This window comes from Oncorhynchus tshawytscha, linkage group LG02 (assembly GCF_018296145.1).
Source record: "Oncorhynchus tshawytscha isolate Ot180627B linkage group LG02, Otsh_v2.0, whole genome shotgun sequence".
In the NCBI taxonomy this organism is placed as follows: domain Eukaryota; kingdom Metazoa; phylum Chordata; class Actinopteri; order Salmoniformes; family Salmonidae; genus Oncorhynchus; species Oncorhynchus tshawytscha.
This window is the reverse complement of record NC_056430.1, coordinates 72,823,039-72,841,643: the sequence shown is the minus strand read 5'-3', so window position 1 is coordinate 72,841,643 and position 18,605 is coordinate 72,823,039. Positions and strand designations below refer to the sequence as shown.

General features: G+C 42.3%; 1 protein-coding gene and 1 long non-coding RNA gene across 2 annotated transcripts; one reads left to right on the top strand and one right to left on the bottom strand.

The window, feature by feature from the left end:
• Positions 1-7,450: 7,450 nt before the first annotated feature.
• Positions 7,451-12,790, top strand: klf1 (Kruppel-like factor 1 (erythroid)). The gene is made up of 3 exons (XM_024407107.2): positions 7,451-7,874; positions 8,277-9,201; positions 11,197-12,790. The coding sequence occupies exons 1-3, from the start codon at positions 7,797-7,799 to the stop codon at positions 11,370-11,372; spliced, it is 1,179 nt and encodes a 392-aa protein (XP_024262875.2). The 5' UTR covers positions 7,451-7,796; the 3' UTR covers positions 11,373-12,790.
• LOC121840523 lies at positions 11,946-16,829 on the bottom strand. Its single transcript, XR_006079683.1, has 2 exons — positions 16,262-16,829; positions 11,946-13,231 (listed from the first exon to the last, which is right to left on the bottom strand). It is a non-coding gene; the product is annotated as an uncharacterized LOC121840523 (long non-coding RNA).
• Between the last annotated feature and the right edge of the window lie 1,776 nt (positions 16,830-18,605).

Here is an 18,605-nt window from a genome sequence, read left to right as displayed (position 1 = left end):
AGATTACTTCGATCACGTGGACTGGGACATGTTCTAGGTAGCCTCAGAGAACAACATTGACGTAAACGCTGACTCGGTGAGAGAGTTCATAAGGAACTGTATAGGAGATGTTGTACCCACTGGGACTATTAAAACCTTCCCTAACCAGAAACCGTGGATTGATGGCAGCATTCAAGCAAAACTGAAAGCATGTACCACCACATTTAACCATAGCAAGGTGGCTGGGAATATGGTTGTATATTCCCTCCATAAGTCAATCAGGCAAAACGTCTGTACAGAGACAAAGTGGAGTTGCAATTCAACGTCTCAGACATGAGACGTATGTAGCGGGGTCTACTGACATTTACGGATGACAAAAATAAAAACCAGCCACGTCGCGGACATTGACGTCTTGCTTCCAGACAAATTAAACAATTTCTTTGCGCGCTTTGAGGACAATACATTGCCACTGACGCGGCCCGCTACCAAAGACTGTGGCCTTTCCTTCTCCATGGCCGACATGAGTAAACCATTTAAACATGTTAACCCTCGCAAGGCTGCCGGACCAGACGGAATCCCTAGCAGCGTCCTCAGAGCATGCGCAGACCAGCTGGCTGGTGTGTTTACGGACATATTCAATCAATCCCTATCCCAGTCTGCTGTCCCCACATGCTTCAAGATGGCCACCATAGTTTCTGTTCCCAAGAAAACCAAGGTAACTGAACTAAATGACTCTCGCCCCGTAGCACTGTCATCAAGTGCTTTGAGAGACTAGTCAAGGATCATATCACCTCCACCCTACATGTCACCCTAGACCCACTTCAATTTGCTTACCGCCCCAATAGGTCCACAGACGATGCAATCGCCATCACACTGCACACTGCCCTATCCCATCTGGACAAGAGGAATGACTATGTAAGAATGCTGTTCATTGACTACAGCTCATCACTCAACACCATAGTACCCTCCAAACTCATCATTAAGCTTTAGTCCCTGGGTCTTGACCCCGCCCTGTGCAACTGGGTCCCGGACTTCCTGACGGGCCGCCCCCAGGTGGTGAAGGTAGGAAGCAACATCTCCACTCCACTGATCCTCAACATTTGGGCCCCACAAGGGTGCGTTTTCAACCCCCTCCTGTACTCCCTGTTCACCCATGACTGCGTGGCCATGCACACCTTCAACTCAATCATCAAGTTTTCAGACGACACAACAGTAGTGGGCTTGATTAACAACAACGACGAGACAGCCTACAGGGAGGAGGTGAGGGCCCTTGGAGTGTGGTGTCAGGAAAATAACCTCTCACTCAATGTCAGCAAAACAAAAGAGATGATCGTGGACTTCAGGAAGCAGCAGAGGGAGAAACCCCCCCATCCACATCGACGGGACAGCAATGGAGAAGGTGGAAAGTTTTAAGTTCCTCAGTGTACATATTACCGACAAACTGAAATGATGTGGTGAAGAAGGTGCAACAGCATCTCTTCAACCTCAGGAGGCTGAATTTTTTTTTGCTTGTCACCGAAAACCCTTACTAACTTTTACAGGTGCACAATCGAGAGCATCCTGTTGGGCTGTATCACCGCCAACTGCAACTGCACCACCCACAATCACAGGGCTCTCCAGAGGGTGGTGCGGTCTGCACAACACATCAAGGGGCTAAACTACCTGCCTTCCAGGACACCTACAACCCCCGATGTCACAGGAAGGCAAAAAAGATCATCAAGGACAATAACCACCTGAGCCACTGCCTGTTCACCCCGCTTCCATCCAGAAGGTGAGGTCAGTACAGGTGCATCAAAGCTGGGACAGAGAGATTGAAAAACAGCTTCTATCTCAAGGACATCGTATTGTTAAACAGCCATCACTAGCACAGAGAGGCGGCTGCCTAACTACAGACTTGAAATCATTGGCCATTTTAATAAATGGAACACTAGTCACTTTAATAACGCCACTTAAAGAATGTTTACATATCTCGCATTACTTATCTCATATGTCCGCTCTACAGTGAGCTCTGTCTCGTGGAGGGGGAGAGCGGGAAGTCGGCTGTTTTATGGCGGTCGTCAAATACGCTGCCTCTATGCTCTGTAGTGTTCGAGTTTGGAATGTAGACTATGGAACACAGAGAGACACTTGGACATCAAAAGTTTGAATAATTAAACAATATTTGTATTTTGAGAATGTGGGAATGGTCCGTGGGTAATTAAAGAACAATCCTGTCGAAGTTGTTTTATTTTGTGACATCAGAAAGCAGTAGGACAAGATAACGATATCTCTGGAAGTGTACATTTCTCAGTTATTCGTTTTCTATCTGAATTTTGTATAAAATGAATGAGTAAATATGAAACTATTTGTGAAAAGATGTAATGTGATGTTAGTGTCATGTACTTCTAGAAGTAGTGGGTGGAGGGGTCAGGCGCAGAGAGCAGAGTAGTTGATATCTGGAATGTTTATTCCCAAAACCACAGTGTCGGTCAACGCCACACACACGGGCGCAATAAGACCCAGTCCAAAACCACAGTGTCGGTCAACGCCACACACACGGGCGCAATAAGGTTCGAGAACAAAATACTTCCACAGAAATCACACACATCAAATAACAGAAAACAAGCCCGCACAAAAGCCAGAGCGCATCCTGGGTTTAAATAGCCAAAAACCAAAACCTAAACAAAAAACAGGTGCACCTAATCAGACAAAACTAAATGAAACAGAAAAGGGGATCAGTGGCAGCTAGTAGGCCTGGCGACGACGACCGCCGAGCGCCGCCCGAACAGGAAGAGGCACCATCTTCGGCGGGATTCGTGACAGTTAGCCTTCTAAATGAGAAAATTGTTCTTCATATAAAGGTTTTAACCAAGTCAGTGGCCACGCCCACGTGACCAGACATCACATTAGGCATCCTGGAACCGCCCCTTCTTCCACAGAGTATAAAACCCACCTCTGAAAAAATGTAGATTAGATCAGAAAACATGAAGCGGGGGCTACATGTTGAAATGGTTGGCAACTGTGCCAAAGTACAAGACCAGAGAACGTGGAGATCATTCCCACGTTGAAATGGTGAAGAAATATACAAACGAAAGAACAATTATTCAGACAACCACTGTTTTAATACTTCAGTCTGGTAAACGCATCCGATCTAAGAACATTTCCGAATGGTAATCTGAATTATCCATTCTAACAACATACGGCTTTGATCTCCATGACTATCCAGCAGACGGACCGGCAACCGCAGAGAGGGACAACAAAGGCAGACACTTGTAAATATGTAAATTGCAATTTATTTTTGAATAAATTCATGTTCATAGTATTAGCAATTTCTATGAGTGTAGTAATCCTCCATGAGTTTCCCGCTCTTGAGCGGTCCCCACCCCTTTCCTTTGTCTACCAAGCCATCATATCGGTTTCCTCAGCTAGGGACTTTTTCTTTGTATCATGTTGTAACCAATGTGTGACTATTTGTGTGTGTGTTCATGTAATTCTGTGATTTATTTTAAGTTAGTTAGTAAATAAATAATTACAAATAAATAACTATTTGTATGTCGTCGATTCGTGATTCTATGCTATGGTTCGTGCAGATATCTGTCACGCCCTGGTCTAAATATTTTGTGTTTATCTTCATTTATTTGGTCAGGCAAGGGTGTGGCATGGGTTTTTGTATGTGGTGTGTTGGTATTGGGATTGTAGCTTAGTGGGGTGTTCTAGTTAAGTCTATGGCTGTCTGAAGTGGTTCTCAATCAGAGGCAGGTGTTTATCGTTGTCTCTGATTGGGAACCATATTTAGGCAGCCATATTCTTTGAGTGTTTCGTGGGTGATTGTCCTTAGTGTCCTGATGTTCCTGTCTCTGTGTTAGTTTGCACCAGCATAGGCTGTTTCGGTTTTCATGTTACGTTTATTGTTTTTGTATTGTTCGTGTTTATTTGGTTATTAAACACGTATCAAAATTACCACGCTGCATTTTGGTCCGACTCTCCTTCTCCGCAAGAAAACCGTGACAATATCCAAGGGTTTGCGACGTTCAGTATTGAGACTAATGAGGTAATATTCATTAATAAGCGACTGCTTTGATAAGATATGAAAATATTGGAAGAGTTATATTCAGGAAATTGAAACGCTATAAACAACATGTTCCCGTAGTGCCCCGACTTCCTAGTTAATTAAAGATACATGATTAGTTAAATTGTGTAATTAAATTACACATAGAGAATTTATTTGATATTATACAGTCCTCACATTTAATGATAGTCAACAACGCGACACTGCTGATGCACAACCAAATTTCGAAATTGCACCTTATGCACCTATTATTCTAACTCTCAACAGTAAGTTGAGACCCCGACTGTATATAAATATACAGTACCAATCAAAGGTTTGGACACACCTACTCATTCAAGGGTTTTTCTTTACTTTTACTATTTTCTACATTGTAGAATTTGAGTGAAGACATCAAAACTATGAAATAACACATGTGAAATCATGTAGTAACCAAAAAAGTGATTCTTCAAAGTAGCCAACATTTGCCTTGATGACAGCTTTGCATACTCTTGGCATTCTCTCAACCAGCTTCATGAGGTAGTCACCTGGAATGCTGAAACTGGCTCTCATGAGGACCGCCACAGGAAAGGAAGATCCAGAGTTACCTCTGCTGCAAAGGATAAATTCATTAGAGTTAACTGCACCTCTGATTGTAGCCCAAATAAATGCTTCACTGAGTTCCAGTAACATACACATCTCAACATCAACTGCTCATAGGAGACTGCATGAATCAGGCCTTCATGGTCGATTTGCTGCAAAGAAACCACTACTAAAGGACACCCATATTTAGAAGAGACTTGCTTGGGCCAAGAAATACGAGCAATGGACATTAGACCGGTGGAAATCTGTCCTTTGGTCTGATGAGTCCAAATTTGAGATTTTTGGTTCCAACCGCCATGTATTCGTGAGATGCTGAGTAGGTGAATGGATGATCTACACATCTGTGGTTCCCACCGTGAAACATGGAGGAGAAGGTGTGATGGTGTGGGGGTGCTTTGCTGTTGACACTGTCAGTGATTTATTTAGAATTCAAGGCACACAACCAGCATGGATACCACAGCATTCTGCAGCATTCTCTTTCAACAGGACAATGACCAAAAACACACCTCACAGGCTGTGTAAGGGCTATTTGACCAAGAAGGAGGAGAGCGATGAAGTGCTGCATCAGATGACCTGGCCTATATAAATATATAAAATAATAAAGGTATTATGATTTGTTTAACACTTTTTTGGTTACTACATGTTATTTCATAGTTTTGATGTCTTCACTACTATTCTAGAATATAGAAAATAGTCAAAATAAAGAAAAACTTTTGAATGTGTACTGTAGGTTTGTCCAAACTTTTGTCATGTACTGTAGATGTTTTTATTTTCTAACCCGTAAAACCTGATCAGAACCCGGACAATGTCCCCATGGAGAAAGAGCTGTTCTCTGAGCCCCTGCCAGAGTCATTGACCACAGCCTATTGTCTGCAGTTCGGCCCCAGTGTAAAATTCATGAGGATCTACAAGAGGGCGTTTGGCCAAGACCACCAAGTGGCCCAGCACAAGCTCCATTGGAGGTCAACAAAGCTCTTTGTGGACTTTGATGCCACCTATAACATTGAAAACATGAATGCCCTCAACGGCTACATGGAGGTATATTTGAACCTCGACCCGGAGGTGAAGCCTTTGGAGGAGGAAGATCTTTAAGAGGTGGGGCCTCTGGGGAAGGAGTCTCTGGAGGTGAAGGCTCTGGAGGTGGAGAAGGGGGTGGTGGAGAAGGTAGTGGAGAAGGACATGGAGGTGGAGAAGGAGGTGAAGAAGGATGTGAAGGAGGTTGAGAAGTAGGTGAAGGTGGAGAAGGATGTGCAGGAGTTTGAGAAGTAGGTGGAGAAGGAGGTGGAGATGGAAAAGGATGTGGAGAAGGATGTGGAGGAGGTTGAGAAGTAGGTGGAGAAGGACGTGGAGGTGGAGAAAGAGGTTGAGAAAGAGGTGGAGGGGAAAAGCACATGGAGAAGGATGTGGAGGAGGTTGAGAAGCAGGTGGAGAAGGAGGTGGAGGTTGAGAAAGAGATGGAGGTGGAGAAGGACGTGGAGGTTGAGAAGCAGGTGGTGAAGAAATAAGAAATAAGAACCACCTAGCTACAATCCTTAAAATATTGAATCCAAAAGAAAATGACATTTCTGAGTGATTATCATCATTTACTATGGATGTCTGGTGTGTTCATAATAGATGTGTGTTGTTTAGTTCTTTTTAACACAGATCTTTTCTTTCTGTCTGTCTGTCTGTCCACCCGAAGACAAAAAAGAAAACAAAGTGCATCAGGTTTTTCAGGTCCAGGACCAGCTCTTCCAACCTTCCCAAGGATGACTGAGCCCCACCTGAGCTGCCTGCATCTCTCACACACACAGAGCAAAACATTAGATATATTTGCATAAAGCAATACTTGCAATGAAAAAAAATTGAATTGCTTGGAATATATGAACATTGTGTCCTTGAGCTTTTTTACATGAATATAATCTGATTATTATTACAATGCATGTGTACCAATGCAGTACATTGAACTTTATTACACTAATGATAGCACCAATTCATTATAATGACGGTGCCATAATATAAACAGGATTTGTAAAAAGTGTCTATAGGGCATTCATAACAAGCTTACATAGGTCCTTTCTAACACAAGGTTTTTTCCCAAGTAATACTCCTCTGTAGACGGAAAGTGAAAGATTGTCAAAAAAAAAGAGAAAAAGAGTGAGAGAGTCTTTATCTGTGTTATGGAGCAGTCAGCAGGGACAGGCAGTAGTCAGCAGCACCATTATCTGTTGTCAAACAGGGGCCTCTCAGGGCCCCCATGCACACTGATAAACACAGCCTAGCACATAATCACCTACTAGACACACAGGTCTTCTCAGAACCACATGTCCCAGAGGTGTGTGTGTGCTGCTCAATGTGTGTGTAGCAGTTTTAGTAGTGGGGGAGGGGAGTTTGAGTTGGTTCATGAAGCTGAATGAAGAGGCCAATGTCAGTATGATATTCTGCTGGCACTGTACGCCATAACATGTCAGAGAAACAACAACTCCAATACACTTGAAATGACATGTTCAGTTGTTTTGTGCAAAACGAAGTCCATAACATTCATTAGCTAGAATTACATCTGTTTGTTGTTCTTTTTCAATTCTCTTTCTGTTTGGAATTGTTTTGCTGGCCATAGAATTCTGCTCAGGATCCAAAAACAGGGAGGGGTAGCGAGGGGGGAGATGCCACAACTGTTCATTCACTCTTTCTCCTGGTTAAGAAGAGAGGACTGGAGTAGGACATGGAGTTGGCATAGAACACACACACACTCACGCACACACACTCACACACACACACACACACACACACACACACACACACACACACACACACACACACACACACACACACACACACACACACACACACACACACACACACACACACACACACACACACACACACACACACACACACTTATGTCCCACCCCCCAACGGTCTTCAGAAGATACATGAACGGAGAAGATTTGAAGTCACGTTCACAACCGAGAGAGAAAGAGGGGGGGATACGGTAGACGGGTAGAATGGAGAGACAACAACTGTAAAAAGAAAGTAGGCTACTTGGCAGGTCAAACTGGACAACAGACAGGTGTAACTGTTTTCAGGATGACTGGTTACTTACAGTTTGTAAGAGTCTAACCATTGTGAGATGGTCATGTAAAAGAAAAGACAAACCTCACATTACTGTCACCACTGTAACCTGTCTGAAGTTGACGTCTAACTCGATCAGATGGCTGGGACACAAGCTGCTGTGCTTCCATCCTTCAGCTCCTTCTCAAACTTTGTTCACTCTGAGGACAATATGAAGGTACGTATTCCACTTGTTACTTTTATTTGGTTTCTACATTTTGCCGAAACAATTAAAAGTGTTGTCACTTGAATATCTTTGTTTTAAGAGGGTGAGTCTTGGGGCTCACAGCAGAGTGTCTAAACGCCATCAACTTTTCTTTGATCAAAATGTTTTGACTCGCAATGAAGAGGCCCTGTGAGCACAGCCTCATATCCCCAACACATTTAATACAATATGTGTATTTTGATTTAAGATCTGTTCAAATATCAAATGGATTTTATTTGGAAAGTTATTGCAAAACTAGGATTTAATTATAAAATAGTTATTTTGTTAGTGGGTGTTGTTTGGTTATTTCCATATTTATGTGAAGTTAGTAAGAGAGGCTCGATATGAACTGATGTTTTTGTACTGTCACACAAGGAGTGGAAATTTGAGGATGGCGCTCTCAGTCTGGACTCTCAAACCAAGAGGATGTCACCTGGCAACACCAGTGACCAGCAGCCAGTTCTTCCTCACCTGGACGATGAAAGTGAAACCTCATGGGACATGGAGTTCTTGTTGTCTGACTGGAGCAGCCCATCACCTGAGCTGAACCCCTCTCTGGACTACAACACTCAGTGTCTTCTTCAACCGGACCAAACTGGACTCTACCATGATGGAGGAGGGGTGTTGACGGACCAAATAAGTCCAGACAGGCTTCATACGGGCAGCAGTAGCCTGATGGTTGAGCTGCTCACCCCCTTAGAGACCATTGGTTCAGGCATACCAGAACTTTACAACCAACAGGTTCGGTCATCATCATCATTATCATCATTCCCCATTCAACCAAACGTGGACCCGTATGGTTTCAACCCCGGAAGCAACCAGGAGGGACATGGCAGAGATAGAGCCACTGCTGTCCTCACTAAGGCCAAATCATGGGACTTTGGAATGGGACACTACTACCCCCAACAACACACTTCCATGGTGACGTTTCAAGATGGCAGATTCCTCCAAGCCCCTGTCTCCATGACAACCTCTATGACCTCTGAATTTCAAACCCACCACTACAGCTTCCTCCAAAACTACCCCCACCACCTGGGTCTATGCCGCAGCCAGAGGGACTACAACCTCCATGGCCACCACCACCAACAAGCCTCCTCCAACCACTTCCCCTACTCCCAGCACCAGCAGCCCCACCTAGCTATCACCTCCTCAGGGGTTCCCCCTGGTGGCTTGGAGGGGAAGAACGGCCGCAGGACTGTGGCGAAGAAGAGAGCTGCTCTACACAGCTGTGAATACTCAGGTTGTAGTAAGACCTATACCAAGAGCTCCCACCTCAAGGCTCACCTCCGCACACACACAGGTAAGAATACATCAATTAGAATACGTTGCACAGGTAAGAATACATCAATTAGAATACGTTGCACAGGTAAGAATACATCAATTAGAATACGTTGCACAGGTCAGAATACATCAATTAGAATACGTTGCACAGGTAAGAATACATCAATTAGAATACGTTGCACAGGTAGGAATACATCAATTAGAATACATTGCACAGGTCAGAATACATCAATTAGAATACATTGCACAGGTAAGAATACATCAATTAGAATACGTTGCACAGGTAGAATACATCAAATACATCAATTCAGAATACGTTGCACAGGTAAGAATACATCAATTAGAATACATCAATTAGTTGCACAGGTAAGAATACATCAATTAGAATACGTTGCACAGGTAAGAATACATCAATTAGAATACGTTGCACAGGTCAGAATACATCAATTAGAATACATTGCACAGGTAAGAATACATCAATTAGAATACGTTGCACAGGTAAGAATACATCAATTAGAATACGTTGCACAGGTAAGAATACATCAATTAGAATACGTTGCACAGGTAAGAATACATCAATTAGAATACGTTGCACAGGTAAGAATACATCAATTAGAATACGTTGCACAGGTAAGAATACATCAATTAGAATACATTGCACAGGTAAGAATACATCAATTAGAATACGTTGCACAGGTAAGAATACATCAATTAGAATATGTTGCACAGGTAAGAATACATCACAGGTAAGAATACATCAATTAGAATATGTTGCACAGGTCAGAATACATCAATTACATCAGAATACGTTGCACAGGTAAGAATACATCAATTAGAATACGTTGCACAGGTAAGAATACATCAATTAGAATACATTACACAGGTAAGAATACAGAGATTAGAATACATTGCACAGGTCAGAATACATCAATTAGAATACGTTGCACAGGTAAGAATACATCAATTAGAATACATTACACGGGTAAGAATACAGAGATTAGAATACATTGCACAGGTCAGAATACATCAATTAGAATACGTTGCACAGGTAAGAATACATCAATTAGAATACATTGCACAGATAAGAATACAAAGATTAGAATATATTACACTGGTGAGATTAGAACACATTACACAGATAAAAATAAAGAGATTAGAATACATTACACAGGTAAGAATACAGAGATTAGAATACATTACACAGATAAGAATACAGAGATTAGAATATATTATACAGATAAAAATGCAGAGATTAGAATACATTACACAGATAAGAATACAGAGATTAGAATACATTACGCAGATAAGAATACAGAGATTAGAATACATTACACAGATAAGAATACAGAGATTAGAATACATTACACAGATAAGAATAAGAGATTAGAATACATTACACAGGTGAGATTAGAATATATTACACAGGTAAGAATACAGAGATTACATTACACAGGTAAGAATACAGAGATTAGAACACATTACACAGGTGAGATTAGAATACATTACACAGGTAAGAATACAGAGATTAGAATACATTACACAGGTGAGATTAGAACACATTACACAGATAAGAATACAGAGATTAGAATACATTACACAGGTAAGAATACAGAGATTAGAATACATTACACAGATATTGAGGCATTAATGCATATTCTAGGGATTAGAATACATTGTGGATAATAGGCAGAACTGCATGATGGACAACTTCATATGGATGAATAATGATTCATGGTTTTTAGTAGTAATGGCTATTGAATAGAAAAAGTCTAAACGATCCTTGGGAGGTCCCAACTCTGACGTCAACCCATTGAAGTTGAAATGTAAAACAGTTAAGGAAAGGGTTAGGGTTAGGTAAGGGTTAAGGTTGGGTTAGGTTAAGGATAGGGGTTAGGGTATGGACGTCCCAAGGATCTTTGATTGCATTAACCCTATTGAACAGAATACAATTTACACTATGAATTATCAACACATTGTATCAACAATGTGCTTTTGTGTGCTATTGATTCCATAGGAGAGAAACCATACCACTGTACGTGGGAGGGCTGTGGGTGGAAGTTTGCCCGTTCGGACGAGTTGACCCGTCACTACCGTAAACACACGGGTCAGAAACCCTACGTCTGTCTGCAGTGTCAGAGAGCCTTCTCCCGCTCAGACCACCTGGCCCTGCACATGAAGAGACACACATGATGAGAGGAGTGGAGGATGGGTATGACTGGGGCTGTGTGAGAACATACACACTAATATGTGTGTACCTGTATACACACACTCTCATTCTGGTTCTCATTCTCTCTCTCTCTCTCTCTCTCTCTCTCTCTCTCTCTCTCTCTCTCTCTCTCGTCTCCTATCTCTATCTCTCTTTCTCTCACTCACACACTAATCTAATCAACACACACGCGGTGCACACGCAACTACTAGGCAGAGTAGGGTTATCATAGATGAAGAGGAGACGTGACTCCTCAAAGACATACAGTGGACACACACACGTTGTCCACACACTATAAACAGCTAAAGTAACGAAGAGTCTTACAGTTACAGACTGACTTAACACTAAAAATAAACATTTACATTTTAGTCATTTAGGAGACGCACTTATCCAGAGCAATTTACAGTAAGAGTTAGGTGGGACAATCACATATCACAGTCATAGTAAGTTCTCTTTTTCTCAATAAAGTAGTTATCAGCAATGTCAGAGATAGAAAGGTGGGGGTGGAGTCAAGAGCAAGTGTTGGTTCAGGATTTTGGGATTTCTTTAATGTTTCTTTGAGGGGGGGTGGGATTGAGGTGAGGAGGGGGATTATTTAAAATAGTCTTTGAAGAGGTAGGGTTTCAGATGTTTTCTGAAGATGGTTCCACCATTGGGGTGCCAGGACAGAGAAGAGCTTTGACTGGGCTGAGGGGGAGCTGCCCTCCTGTAGGGGTGGGAGAGCCAAGAGACCAGAGGTGGCAGAACAGAGTACTCAGGTTGGGGTGTAGGGTTTGAGCCTAGCCTGAAGTTAGTGAGGGGCAGTTCCTCTTGCTGTTCTTGTAGTGGAGACGTCCAGTGGAATGCAGTCTGAAAACTAGGTTAGAACATTAGCACCCAAAATGTACACAAAGTTCAAAGGTCAATACAGGCTGTGTCACTGGGGAGTGTCATTCTGGCTGAAACATTGTATAAGGAACTTCATACAAATATGGGTTGTTTGCAAAAATCCAACACTATATTTATGGATCTTAATATTTCCTGTAAATTATCTAAAGATTATTTTTTTTATTAAGGCTAAGATGTTTCTTGAATTAAGGTTAAGATTTGGTTAAGATATCAACTTTTCATGTGGTAAAAGTTACTAGTTTCTTAATTCCATGGAGACAGAACCACATTGAAAATACACCAAGCAGATCAGTTTTGTAAAATTTCCAATTGAATAAATGTATTTATTTGCAAGGCTTTTCATATTAATATAATGCATAACTTCATACTTTTATATCACTTTGGTCATTGAGTGCTTTAAACTTTTCTCAGAAGATTTATTTGTATAATTTGCTCATTTTAATTTGACTGCATGATTGAATTGTTTCTAATTTCTAAGTAAAATGTAAGTTAATTCAATAAATGTGTACACTTACGAGTGAAGCGCCAATGTATAATTTAACCACTAGATGTCTCTGTTCTATGGGGATATTATGAAGTGATACATTTGTTTTGTTTTTTAGCCATTTAACAGACACTTATCCAGAGCAACTTAGTTCATGCGTTCATCTTAAGGTAGGTAAACCCACCACATATCACAGTCACAGTAAGTCAAACTGTTCCACAATATCAACAAAGTCAGTGATAGTAACAAAAGATAAGTGCAAGTGTAAGCGCAAGAACGTATACACCGAGTGGACAAAACTTTAGGAGCACCTACCTAATGTTGAGTTGCCCTCAGAACAGCCTCAATTCGTTGGGGCATGAACTCTACAAGGTGTTGAAAACGTTTCACAGTGACGCTGGCCCAAGTTGACTCCGATGCTTCCCACAGTTGTGTCCAGTTGGCTGGATGTCCTTTGTGTGTTGGACCATTCTTTAACACACACACATCAAATCATTTATTTTATTTTTTATTATTTAGTATTTTTTTAAGAGCCCAACAATGCAGTTCAAGAAATAGAGAAATAGAAAATATTTACTAAATTAACTGAAGTAAAAAATGAACTAAAAGTAACACAATAAAATAACAGGTTAGTCATGGTAATTTGTACATGTAGGTAGGGGTAAAGTGAGTATGCATAGATAATAAACAGCCAGTAGCAGCAGTGTAAAAACAAAAGGGGGTGGGGGGGTTGATGTGAATAGTCCAGGTGGCCATTTGATCAAATATTCAGCAGTTTTATGACATGGGGGTAGAAGCTGTTGAGGAGCCTTTTGGACCTAGACTTGGTGCTCAGGTACCACTTGCCGTGGGGTAGCAGAGAGAACAGTTCATGACTTTAGTGACTGGAGTCTTTGACAATTTTATGGGCTTTCCTCTAACACCGCCTGGTATAGAGGTCCTGGATGGCAGAAAGCTTGGCCCCGGTGATGTACTGGGCCGTATGCACTGCCCTCTGTAGTGCCTTACTGTCGGATGCCGAGCAGTTGCCATACCAGGCGGTGATGCAACCGGTCAGGATGCTCTCGATGGTGCAGCTGTATAACTTTTTGAGGATCTGGGGGCCCATGCCAAATCTTTTCAGTCTCCTGCGGGGGAAAAGGTGTTGTCGTGCCTCTTCACGACTGTCTTGGTGTGTTTGGACTGTTGGTTTCTAAATATCAGAGTAAGAACTGGACGGAAACTATGAAAGCTTAAACCAGGTTTATTCTCCCCAAATGATCGAACAGCTGGACAGACAGAAGACATATTCACACAAGCACTGATATTTAACCCTTTCTCCTCTGCTGAGTCTCCTCCTACACATCTGAACAGCCAGTGCATCTCTGTTGCTAGACAGAACCTTAGTGATATCTGTTCTTCCTCACTTCATCTGACCTGATCTCTGCCCCAAAGTGCTCACTCCTCCCCAACTCACAGCTGTCATATTGACTCGTACCAGACTGTGTCTCTTTTCCTCCCATAGGTGCCCTGATGGCTAACACTAACATATCCTGACGTAATGTAAACATTATACATTAAGCTCTCTCCCTCAGTGACATGAATGAGTATATTTCATATTCTCAGAACCCAACGGGACCATGATAGTTTGTTGGTGACGTGGACACCAAGGAACGTGAAACTCCCGACTCGCTCCGCTACAGCCCCATCGATGTGAATGGGGGCGTGTTCGGCCCTCCTTTTCTTGTAGTCCACGATCATCTCCTTGTCTTGCTCACATTGAGGGAGAGGTTGTTGTCCTGGCACCACACTACAGGTCTCTGACCTCCTCCCTATAGGCTGTCTCATCATTGTCGGTGATCAGGCCTACCACTGTTGTGTGGTCAGCAAACTTAATGATGGTGTTGGAATCGTGCTTGGCCACTCAGTCGCGAGTGAACTGGTAGTACAGGAGGGAACTAAGCACACACCCCTGAGGCCCCCCCCCGCGTTGAGGATCAGCGTGGCAGATATGCTGTTCCCTACCCTTACCACCTGAGGGCGGCCCGTCAGGAAGGCCAGGATCCAGTTTTAGAGGGAGGTGTTTAGTCCCAGGGTCCTTAGCTTAGTGATGAACACTATGGTGTTGAACACTGAGCTGTAGTCAATGAACAGCATTCTCAAATACAGTTGAAGTCAGAAGTTTACATACACCTTAGCCAAATACATTTAAACTCAGTTTCACAATTCCTGACATTTAATCCTAGTAAAAATTCCCTGTCTTGGTCAGTTAGGATCACCACTATATTTTAAGAATGTGAAATGTCAGAATAATAGTAGAGAGAATTATTTATTTCAGCTTTTATTTCTTTCATCACATTCCCAGCGGGTCAGACACTCAATTTGTATTTGGTAGCATTGCCTTTTAATTGTTTAACTTGGGTCAAACATTTTGGGTAGCCTTCCACAAGCTTCCCACAATAAGTTGGGAGGAATTTTGGCCCATTCCCCCTGACAGAGCTAGTGTAACTGAGTCAGGTTTGTAGGCCTCCTTGCTCACACACACTTTTTCAGTTCTATAGGGTAAGTCACCTCAGAATTGTCAGTGTTGAGTCAAGGAGGACACGTTCCCTCAACATGGATGAGTTTGTGAAACATTTTGCCAGGTCTCACCAGAACCGCAGAATTATGCTGCTTTAAATCTACCTAGGATAGTTTGGCACATAGGTGGTCCCTCTGGTCATGATTAAAACCTGCACTGTGTACTAGCTAGTACACTGACATTCTAAAATGATCAATCCAAAGGGTATCGTGTCACACAGATTTCATTTGGTCTTGATTAGGCGAATTGTCTTTGCTATTAGTTAACATAATATATATGAGCATAAATATGATACTGTACGTTTGTAATATTGATGGACACCAAAATTATTTTTATTTTTCAACTCCGTTTCTGCTTGATACCAGGTATGCCAAACTGCAGTGTGTTTTTTGTAAATGTACTATTTTAAATAAATAAAATATGTAATTTATGTAACACACAAATGCATCTTATCTCCTTGGTGCTTGAGCTTTGTTTTCTGAAACTATTTTGGATGTTCAACACTTATAGACTCAGATTATATATTAATGACAACAGAGTGACCTTAAGTCTCTCCAGAATGTGAATACTGTGTGTGTGTGTGTGAGAGAGAGAGAGAGAGAGAGAGAGAGAGAGAGAGAGAGAGAGAAAATGAAAGAAAGAAAGAAAGAAAGAAAGAAAGAAAGAAAGAAAGAAAGAAAGAAAGAAAGAAAGAAAGAAAGAAAGAAAGAAAGAAAGAAAGAAAGAAAGAAAGAAAGAAATTGAGCTGCGGTTCCAAGGTAGAGACTGACTATTGATGTTAAAGAATTCTAGTGAAGTAACCCTTTTGGACCACACTATCTGTCACATTGAAGAACTCTGGGTTAAGTCAGTTATCACTTCTACCTCTAATCAGCAATCATAGGATTCATTCATGCTCCTTAGATGCCAGGTTAGGGTTACACACTAACTAACTTACTCACCAGCACCTCCAGGTTCCTCTCTAGCCGGCCCACCATCTCCTTGCCGTATACTCGGTGGTCATCACAGCCACCGTATCAGCCGTACCTTCATGGGCCATTAGGACGGTGGCCTCCTGGGGGCGTTGAATATCTTTTTCTTGAAGGTACAGTTGCCACGCTGCAGCAGGGCCACCCAGTGTCCTGTCCGGGGGGAACCAGTAAGTGTGTGTAGGGGTCACAGCCCTGGCGTTCCACCACTCCATGATTCGGTGCAGGTGCCATCGCGATTCCTTTCCGCTCCCATTGTGGTGAATTGTAGCCATACAAGCCATCGTCCTTGGTTACAGTTTGAGTTGGATTGCCTTTGGAGTCAAGTACGGTGGCCCTAATGCAGCCCTAACATAGTCTCCCTTGCTGATGGGCAGAACTAGCACCAACAAGAGAATGGGGAGATAGCTGCATTGCATTGCTGCGGTCCACATCTGGGCATCTGCTGAATGTGATGGTGCCCATGGATTTGACTGTGTTTGCTGTTGGTCAGATGGTGTTATTCACAGAGCGGTTGTGTTGTGTTCTACTGGCAGGCAGGAGGGAGGAGAGAGAGAGAGAGAGAGAGAGAGAGAGAGAAAATCTCTTTACATAACCTAGCCGCACTGTGGTGATTCACCGACATTATGTCAGATGGAGCTCATCACTATGTTTGTTTATCTCTCTCTCTCTCTCTCTCTCTCTCTCGCTCAATCTCTTTTTCTCTCTTTCCCTCCGTCCATCTTTCTTTCTCTCACACGCCCACTCTCATTCCTACAGACTATGTTGTCTCTCACCGTCATAACAGACCACATTTGATTCCAAATCCACATGATAATGTGATCTAAAACTCACATCTGTCTGTTTGTTCACATACCGGGCTTCGACAAAACGCCACACAAACACATCTCATCACATTCGGATCACAGTTTGAACACAAGCATGGATTTAAATATTTGTTTATAAATAGTGTTTTTATTTATTTAAAAGGGTCAGTGAAGTGACATCCAAGCTTCATCATATTGATGATTACTACTCATAATGGGCACAGTGTGATATTGACAGAACATCAAGGGATAAGAAGGCCGATGTCTGTATTTGTACCTGTTTGTTACTGTAGGAGAGATGGGTCAGGGGTGAAGCAAGGTCAAAGTTGATGCAGGGTCAGGCTATCTATTTCCATAGATTTATAGTTAGGCCTAAGTGGACTGATGTCAAAGCCAGATATCTACTCTTGTGCTACATTGGAAAAGCACACATACAGTAGGCAGTAGGCCTACATACAGTAAGCCTAATACAAACATTTGCCCACTCAAAAAAGTCCCCCACTCATGATGATGCATGATCAATGATTACACTCGACGCACTGTCTCAAGGACATAAACTATTGGTATTTGCCAAATGGTGCAATGTTGACACAGCACCCAGGGATGAGAAGGCTGACCTCAGTATGTGTACCTGTTGGTTACTGTTGGTTACTGTAAGAGCCAGGGTTGGAGACAATTCAAATTGAAGTCATTTAATTCAGGAAATTATTTGAATTTAAACTTCATAAATTAAACAATTTTTAAAATAAATAGCTTATCCTTTTCAGTTGTTTGACAAATCATTCAAAATAAATGTACTTTTTTCCATTATTGAATTTGAATTTCAGTTTACTTCCTGAATGTGCTCAACCCTGGTAGGGCCGATGCTAACCTAAGAGAGTGAAGCTGGGCCAGGGGGGGAGGCAAGAGTTGAGTTAGGGTGAGGCACAGACACAGACACAGACACCCTGGCATGAGAACTGATGAAAGAGTTCCAAGTGTTCTGTTGGAACCCAAACATTCCAAATGTTCTGAGGGTTCTGTTGGAACCCAACCCCCTACAGATGTGTTGAGCTGGGCAGAGAATAAATAATTCATCATCGTATTATCTCATGTTACGGAACTGTCATTGATAGTCATGTAGTGTAAGGCTCTCTGAGGATAAAACCGAAGGAAGGAGGGATGGAAGGAGAGAGGAGGAATGGAGGGAGGCAGAGAGAGATTTAGGAGGTAGTTTGAGAACAGAGACTGTGTCATGGCCCATAATGCCACATTTTCCCTACACCCTCCCTTCTCTCTTTTTCTCTCATTATCTCTCAAACAAACAAAAAAATGTACCGAAAAAAGAGAAGAAAATCACACATGTACAGACACACACACACACACACACACACACACACACACACACACGTGCACACACAAACACACACACACAAACCAACATGCGCCACGAGGGGTGATGTAAGGGAAGACTTGGAACTCGGTGTCCCAACAGACTCTATGCATACTGCCCCTCAAATGAATGAATACAT

What these genes read in the sequence shown, in the direction of transcription:
- klf1 (XM_024407107.2), top strand. Translation starts at nt 7,797, where the DNA reads ATGGCTGGGACACAAGCTGCTGTGCTTCCATCCTTCAGCTCCTTCTCA. An exon ending in ACTCTGAGGACAATATGAAG is followed by an intron (nt 7,875 to 8,276) that starts GTACGTATTCCA and finishes CTGTCACACAAG; the next exon opens with GAGTGGAAATTTGAGGATGG. An exon ending in TCACCTCCGCACACACACAG is followed by an intron (nt 9,202 to 11,196) that starts GTAAGAATACAT and finishes TTGATTCCATAG; the next exon opens with GAGAGAAACCATACCACTGT.